This window comes from Dermacentor silvarum, chromosome 11 (assembly GCF_013339745.2).
Source record: "Dermacentor silvarum isolate Dsil-2018 chromosome 11, BIME_Dsil_1.4, whole genome shotgun sequence".
Lineage (NCBI taxonomy): Eukaryota > Metazoa > Arthropoda > Arachnida > Ixodida > Ixodidae > Dermacentor > Dermacentor silvarum.
The window spans coordinates 2,204,260-2,212,760 of NC_051164.1; the positions used below are offsets into that span (position 1 = coordinate 2,204,260).

General features: G+C 50.4%; 1 protein-coding gene across 1 annotated transcript; it reads right to left on the minus strand.

Moving 5' to 3' along the window:
* Positions 1 to 130: 130 nt before the first annotated feature.
* On the minus strand, positions 131 to 6,503 carry LOC119433593 (uncharacterized). The gene is made up of 3 exons (XM_037700847.1): positions 5,889 to 6,503; positions 420 to 2,393; positions 131 to 169 (listed from the first exon to the last, which is right to left on the minus strand). The coding sequence occupies exons 1-3, from the start codon at positions 6,501 to 6,503 to the stop codon at positions 131 to 133; spliced, it is 2,628 nt and encodes an 875-aa protein (XP_037556775.1).
* Positions 6,504 to 8,501: the final 1,998 nt, after the last annotated feature.

Below are 8,501 nucleotides of genomic sequence, written 5' to 3' on the forward strand. Positions count from 1 at the left end.
GTTATCAAACAAAATTTATTACCGAAAAGATAGTCTCTGAACCTTGTCACACCGAAAACTAGGGCAAGTGCTTCCTTTTCTAGTTGCGAGTAATTGCGCTCCGCCGGCGTCAAGGTTCTAGAGCGAAAAGCTATGGGATAGTCTTCGCCCTTGATGCGGTGGGACAGCACTGCGCCCAAACCGACCGATGATGCATCGCATTCAAGTCGAAGGGGTTTTCGCGGGTCATAGTGGACAAGAAATTTAGCCTTGCCTAAGGCACCCTTTGCTTCTTGAAATGCGCTGTCCTGCGATGGCCCCCATTGCCATAACACCCCCTTTGCCAGCAAGCAATATAAGGGAGCCAGCGTCGTTGACAAGTTGGGCAAGAATTTAGCATAATAAGTAACCAAGCCTAAGAAAGATTTCAGCTGGCTTACCGATGTTGGCTTCGGCGCGGCCAGTACCGCCTCGAGATTATCTTGCAGAGGATGCAGACCTTTGGCATCGATGCGGTGCGCCAGAAACGACACTTGTGCTTCCCTAAACCGGCACTTGGCTTTGTTCAACTTCAAGTTGTGTTCACGAAGCCGCTGAAACACCTGCCGCAGTACAGATGTGTCGTTTTCCTTCTCCGCCACAATGATGTCGTCGAGGTACACTTGAACATTCGGCAAACCTTGCAAAATCGATTCCATGCGTCGCTGGAACAAGGCGGGGGCTGAAGCAATTCCAAATGCTAGGCGATTGTAGCAGTAAAGGCCCCGGTGTGTGTTGAGTACCGCGATCTTTCTAGCTTCGTCGTCCAGCGGCAGCTGATTGTACGCGTTGCGCAGGTCCAGAGTGCTGAAGACTTCGCCTCCAGAAAGCGCCGCAAATATGTCTTCAACTTTGGGCAGGGGATACTGTTCCAAGTGCGACGCCGGGTTGACTGTCAATTTGAAATCGCCGCACAATCGTATATCGCCGTTCTTTTTTGCTACCGGCACTACCGGTGTTGCCCAATCTGAAATGCTTATCGACGAAAGCACTCCGTCTTGTACAAGACGGTCGATCTCGGCTGAAACCTTGGAGCGCATGGCATAAGGCACTGTACGTGCCTTACAGAAACGTGGGCGGACTCCTTCTTTAAGGTGTAATTGAACAGGGGGGCCCTTGCAACAGCCAAGCTTGTTCTCGAAAAGATCGGAAAATTCATCGAGCAGAGGCGCCATCCTGTTATCACGAACAACATTTACACTTGAGGTGGTTCCAGTGTCCCAGAAGGACACACCCGCCTTACGGAAGGACTCTATCGTGTTCCGGCCGCAGAGCAGTGGTCCGTTACATGCCACCACGATTAGCGTGCTGGTCACAACCGTCGATCCAGACTGAACCCTCATGGTTATCTGGCCGACAACTGGCAATGGCCCGAGGAAGCATGTCAAGCGCAGCGATGTTTTTTGCAGCGATGGCCACCATCTGCGATGTTTCTTAAATATGTTCTTCGGTATGACGCTGACCGGAGAACCCGTGTCCAGAATCATTCGCAATTTCCGGCCCTGCCATGTCAACTCCTCCTCGAGAGGCTTCAACGTAGCTCTGTCGGCGGAGCTGTGAGCGACAAGAGCCAGCAACATTTCTTCTCCGCTCTCACCTTCCATTTCCTCGACGGCAAAGGCACCACGTTCCCGAGAGCGGCCACTGCTGCAAACCTTTGCCAGATGACCTTTCCTGCCGCAAAGGTGACACTTGGTGTTTCGATGGCGGCACGTGTGTGTCGCGTGGGGACCGCCACAACGCTCACATGAATGGTTGTTCTTTGCAGTGTTCCACTTCGTCCAGGGTCGTCGTCCTCGCTGCGACTGTACCACATTGATGCTGGTTCCCGTGGTCACTGGGTCTGCTTCTCGCATGTCACGGACGTCGCCTAGCGCCTTCTCTGAAGCTATGGCAAATTCTTCTGCCTCCTCAAAAGTTAGCTTCTTCCGTGTTAATAGGCAGCGTCGTGCGTCGTCGTCCCTGATTCCGCATACTATGCGGTCTCGCAGCATACGGTGCAGCGAGTTGCCGAAGTTGCAACTTTCCGCCAGTCTCCGAAGGTCGGCAATGTATTCCCGAACGCTCTCTCCATCCCGTTGCTTACGCATGAAGAATGAAAAACTCGCCGCAATTTCATTAACTTGAGGATTGTAGTGTTCCTCGAGGTATTCAACGACTTCATCGTAGGTCTGGCTGTTAACCGACACGGTTGAAAGGCGCCCTTGCAACATGCGCACGACATTATCGCTCAATGAAGACACCAGCAGAGCTCGGCGTTTGGCCGCGTCAGTAATTCCATTGCCTTCAAAATAAGCTTCCAGCCGTATCCTGTACGTGCTCCAGCTGCTCACCGTCTCGTCGAAAACCGGTGGGCGAGATGCCATCATTTGATCCTTTCAGTCGCAGACCACGCTCACATGAGATCCCATCCTCGTCGCCACTGCTGTAGCGCGGGTAACAACGACAGACGCAGTAGGTGCCAGCAATGGAATAGCGTTTATTGAAGATAGCGTGGCTGCTTTTATTCTCTGTGCATCAGCACGAGCATGCGCACTTCGGGTTGCGATAAACGGGCTTGCGTTGTCGCGATACGGCAGCCCTTATTTTTTTTTTACTTACAGATTAAGCGATGAACATAGGGAAACGTGGCAACACTCCTCCCCCCTACACCTGCATCATGTGGGTTCCGGGACGCGAGGGACTCGAGGGGAATGAAGCGGCACACACCGCGGCCCGCGCGAGCGTCAACCGGGCCTCCCCGCACGAGATTCTCCACATGTCCCACACACCCAAATCAGCAGAGGAAACGGAAACAATACCGCTAACTTACCAAGAACTACTGCAGCACTATCGGCTTGGACGCAGGGTATACCCTCCACCACATCCAAAACTAACGAGAAACGAAGGCACCAACTACAGGCGACTCCAGAGCAATAGCTTCACCCACGGAAGCTTACTGCATCATTTCCACCCGACGCTATACAGCTACACCTGTCCACACTGCAACGTGCCAGACACCCTGGCGCACCTCCTACTGCAATGTGAGCACACCCGAGCAAGCATTACAACGACACAACCAATAGCAGCAGACGCAGACCCAACCCTCATCGCTGAGACGTGGGAGGTTGCGATCTCCAAGCCCGACCTGGTCGACTAGCGCGAACTCGTCGCCCGGGCCCGGAGGGCGATCCAAGCCAGAGGGTTCCTGAAATAAGGGACCCTACCACCTCGACTGCCAAGTCAATGCTTCAAATAAAGGTTTATCCATTCATTCATTCATTCATTACAGGTTTCCGACAATTCTTTAAAAATAATTCTGTTCTAAATGAAAATTCCGCCATCTATAGGTAATGCAAGTTACCTTTCTCTCTCAAATGCTGATGCTTGCGCATTTATCGCACTTGCGATTGAAATTGAAGTTTTCTTGATAATCCTGCAGAAATGCCGATAAAAGGCAACTCTCGCTATAATGTATTTCATTCAAATGCGCCCAGCATTTGTCTCATAAGAGAATTTCTACGTTTTACATGTATTTGCATATTGTAGTGCAAGTGGACCCGGAGGTAATATGTCGTCTTAAAAATAGGGGTTTGCAGAGTTGTATACAAATTTGTGCTAGTCAGGCAGAGTTAAATCAGTTGTATGAGTAGTATGATTGACCGAAAAATTCTAATTGTTTTTAAAATTTGGACACCAAGAATTTTTATTTTAGAAAAAGTAGATATTTCTTATTCTAAGCTTTATTTCTTGTTTGATGTAAAGAAAGTTGAAGTATGTTTTATGGCCCGTGCGAATATAATATCAAAATATTTCTATAGGAGGAGCGATGGATGGCAACGATATTCAAAGAAGATGAAACGCTCGTATAAAAGAGCGAGAGTTGCCTTTTGTCGGCATTTCTGCAGGATTATCCAGAAAACTTCAATTTCAATCGCAAGTGCGATGAATGCGCAAGCATCAGATCACTTAAAATGTTCAAGAAAATGATCACCCTAAACGCAAAACATAAAACATGGTAAGCTAGTAAAGTGGGACGTAGCCTACACTCACGATCAATAGCCGGCGCAAAATCCTTAATGGAGGGCGTCAAGGGTAGGAACATGGAAACAAAAAGAGAACAAGCGCGACAGGCAATCACCGACAGACCAGCACAATAATTCCCCTATATTGAGTGATGAGCGTTGAAGAAGGGTTTGAATGATGAGAAAGGTTTTAGTGATCATATGGGTAAGCTTCTTGCACCGATCGTTCATTTCTCGTCTGACGGCTCCCTCCGCAAAGCGGTTCTCGTGTCTCCTGAGGCGAGCATCTCATCCTCCTGATCAGTTTTTTTTTTATTTTGGCCTACTTTAAGTGATTGTATGTCTTTTGCAATTAAATAAATGCTGAAATTTTCTAAGGCGGCATTTTGCATGGTGTTTTATTAAATATCAAACATCGAGAATTATCAAGAAACATAAGGAGAAATATTTTAACCAATTCTGAAGGTATTAGATTGCTCGATGTTGTTCCAGATGGTTAGATATAAGAAGAAAAGAAATGTGAAGAAGCCAACAAGTAAAGTAAAAAAAAAAATCCGCTTATTCGCCCAAACATTTTATAAAATGGAAATTCTACACAGTGAAGAAGCTCCTCGTAAATTTATTTGTTAATGTTTTTGCTTCTTTCTATTTCTATCTGTAATTTCTCTATAATGTGCGCAGTTCGTTGAACGGAGAAGCCAAACAAGGCAGCCAATATCAAGGATGGGGTAAGGAAGTGCTGCTATGGAGTCACTGCTGCATCACAGTCAGTAAGACTTATGGACTTGTCAGTGAGTATACGTTGCTGACACGGGAAAATTACCGAACGCACCGGTACACGTAATATTAGCTTAGTGTCAATAGTGTCCTGATTAAATAGCCAAGCTGATGAGCGCACACCAAAATAAAAAAATTACACCATCTTCCCGTCGGGGAACCCTGAGTAGTATGCGAAACAGCCATGGGGTCGACTCAAGGTAGTTCTATCAGGTGTATAAACTTGGACATGCAGCAGCACCAGCAACGCGCAGAAGTGTTGTCGACGCCGTCGGCGTTTTACCCGCGTTCGCACCGAACGCGCGCGGTGTTGCCATTCGTTGCGCAATCCGGAGAGGAGAGGAGCGTCGGAGAGAGGAGGAATGCCGAGAGGAGAGGAGATGAGGGGGAGGAGGATGCGCATATATGGTGTTCATTATGAATAAGGAAGAGACGCTTAATTCTGCAGCCCATCAGGGAGCACGGCGCAGCGTCGTAGGGGAGAGGGGGAGTAGGAGGTAAAGAGGAAAGAGAAGATAGTTCAGGGGGCTCGTCCGCACATGGGTAGGCAGCAGAGGCGGCAGGGACCGGCAAGGGCAGGTACGCTCAGCGGTATGCCGCTATCCCACTCGTGTCCACAAACTCCACGAGGCTGTGTAGTGCGGGGAGATGGTAGCGGGATGGGAACAGCAGGTTGGTGAGCGAGTCAGTAGGAAGTCCTTGCAGTCGATAGACTCGGATGACCTTCGAACGCTCCTGTGCTAGGGCGGGAGAGGCGCAGAGGAGGTGTTCGAGTGTCTCGGGGTCGCCGCATCGTCGGCACGAGGGGGAGGCGATGCGGCCTTTGGCATGAAGCCTGGCTGCTGTCCATATGCAGCCAGTCAGGAGTCGTAGCAGGGTGGCCCTGTCTCGCCTGGTGAGGCCAGACTCGGGGAGCAGCTTGGTTCACTTGCCATCTGCCACCCTCGGGTCGGGGTGGATCGCCAGTAGAAGCTCCTTCAGTCGTGGCCTCGAGTAGTCTGAAGCCGCCACTGCTCGAGTGAATGTGACTCCTGGGTGGTGGGCAGCTTTAGCGAGGGTGTCCGCCTCCTCGTTACCAGCTATGCCCACGTGGGAGGGTAGCCAGTGAAAGGAGACAGACACTCCGGAGGAGGCGAGTGCCGAGAACTTCGCGGCCAAGAGGGACCCCGTCAGTCTAACTCGATGGCAGTTGGAAAGTGACTGCAGCGCCGGTTTACTGTCGCATAGCACAGCGACCGGCTGTGCAGATGGGTCCTCAGCCAGGAGGTCAGCAGCCAGGTGAAGCCCCGCCAGTTCCACCACTGTCGAACTCGCTGAGAACGGAAGACAGCATTGCCTGCTGATGGCTCTGGCAGGGATGACGCACGCCGCTGTTTCTGACCCATCCGGCGTCACAGATCCGGCGGTGAACACCTGCAACCAACCCTCCAGTTGCTCCTGGAGTTTGCAGGATGCTGCCTGCTGGAGAGTGGCCACAAGTGTCCGGCGCATTGTAGCCCCATCGAGGGAGAGGTGGACCTCTGGTGACCGGTGGTGTGGTGGTGGTGAGGCAACCGCCACTGGTGGGTGAGTGACCATCTGCTCGTAGAGAAGGCAGAGCCCTCCCATCCGTGAAGATGGTAGGCTGCGAAGCCGTTCTAGGAGGGCCCTGGCATCAGTTGTCCGGTGTAGCCGGTCCAGGTGTCTCAGCGCTCGCTGGAGCATTCGGAGAGAGAGAGAGAGGCCACTCGTTGGCCTCGGCGAGTGTTGCTGCTACTGGGAAATACTTGGGGAGCCCCAGGATGGCTCTCACGGCGCCCCTGTGCAGTCCCTCCAGTTGGCGTTTCCTGGCTGGAGACAGGTTCACCAATGGGAGGGCGTAGAAGAGAGCAGATGTTGCTGCGGCCTCATTGAGCCACAGTGCCCACTTCGTGGTGCATCCACGACCATGCTGCTGAAGCTTGCTGATAGCCCCCGGACTCGGCGCGCTTTGGTCACGGCCACCTTGGCAGCTGGAATCCAAGTAAGCCGGTGGTCGATGGTGAGCCCCAGGTACGTGACCACCGGTTTACTGTCGCATAGCACAGCGACCGGCTGTGCAGGTGGGTCCTCGGCCAGGAGGTCAGCAGCCAGGTGAAGCCCCGCCAGTTCCACCGCTGTCGAACTCGCTGAGAACTCGCTGAGAACGAATTCATTCGCATGGTGCTTTGGCACCATGCGCATGAATGCCGAGAGGAGAGGAGATGAGACAAGGAGAGGAGGGGGAGGAGGATGCGCACGAGCAGTAGGGGTGTGGACGCACGGCGCTTGGATGGATGGAGGGCGGTAGGGAGGGAGGAAGTGACACAACCCCGAGCATAAGATGCTTCGCATCTAAAATTAGAATACGAAGGGAGGTCGGCAAGCCGTTCGTCCGGTTTGCTGCCCTACGCTGAGGTAAGGGGTGGGATAAGTCTATCGAGCCACTCCTATAAATCTGTATCTGCTATGAGATCGGTGGCTTCTACTTCGCTCCACGTTATTTCACATGCGCTCAAGATCTTTCATGGTAACAAAAGTGCTTTGACCATTTTCATAACTATGCTTAAACAGTGCGACTGGAACAAGGACACACAGGGAAACATATACCAGAAACCAGAGCTTGTCCTGTGTTTCTCTATATGTCCTTATTTTAGTAATGCAGTCTGAGCATAGTTCTGAAGATGAACCAACTATCCCTGACCAAGATGTTACTTGTGTCACGGCCACACGCCTACCAGCCCAGAAAGTGATGCGTCCATTCTTACAGTTCCGGAAGTCCAAAACCTTAGTGAGCGACTTCAGTTTCGATTTGCACCGGCGGAAGAACAAATTTTGTCAATGCTTTCTCATATTTTTTATTCCCTAATCCTACGATGAAAGAGCTGCAAGCTTTACATTGTGACCAAAGCAGTCCAGGACGACCAATGTATGCACCACTTTCGGTTATCGAGAGCTCCGTTTGCGACGGATGACACAAAATGTCCGACCCAGGGTCCTTTACGGCGCTGACAGCAGCTTCTTCAACACGAACAGAGAGTGAATTTATACGGTAGTGCCGCGGTTTCCGATGTAGAAAACAAAAAGATAAACCCAGCTCACAAAGGAAATGAAACATATCTGTGACTTCACTTCCGCGGCTAAAAGTTCTGAAAAGAATTATACACACTCTATGTGGAATTCCCTCCCAGAACACATAGTGGCATACACCGAACCCAAAGAATTCCGCGAAAAACAAAGAATCTCCTACACAGCCTCAGACGACCACTGTTCCCTACACTGAATAACTCATCGTACTGAATATCTACATGCACTGATTTTTTTTCGACTGTTTACCTTTTATATTTTCATTCTATTCTCAACTGTATTTTTTACTGTACTGACTGTATTTCTGGTGTAGTTTTCGCATTTTTCTTCAAATAATTGAGGATTACATGTCTTTATGTCCACCCTTAAGGAGAAATAAATGAAATACGAGGCATCTATCTACCAACACAATTTCAATTTGCGCATTAGAGCTCACACCGAGAAATCTATTGAGCATAAGCGTGACAACGGGAACCCTTGTGGTATGTCTCAGTGATATTCTTCCAAATGCAGGGCCCAAAGGGTGCGATTCTTTTATGACTTGGAACTAGGTGGCGCCGATTGCAATTCGACTGGCTTCGGTAATAAATCAAATTGGCGAGCTTGTGCCCCCAGTAG

What these genes read in the sequence shown, in the direction of transcription:
- LOC119433593 (XM_037700847.1), bottom strand. Translation starts at nt 6,503, where the DNA reads ATGCTCCAGCGAGCGCTGAGACACCTGGACCGGCTACACCGGACAACT. An exon ending in TTCACTGGCTACCCTCCCAC is followed by an intron (nt 2,394 to 5,888) that starts GTGGGCATAGCT and finishes TGCGACTGAAAG; the next exon opens with GATCAAATGATGGCATCTCG. An exon ending in CCGCGCCGAAGCCAACATCG is followed by an intron (nt 170 to 419) that starts GTAAGCCAGCTG and finishes GTTTGGGCGCAG; the next exon opens with TGCTGTCCCACCGCATCAAG.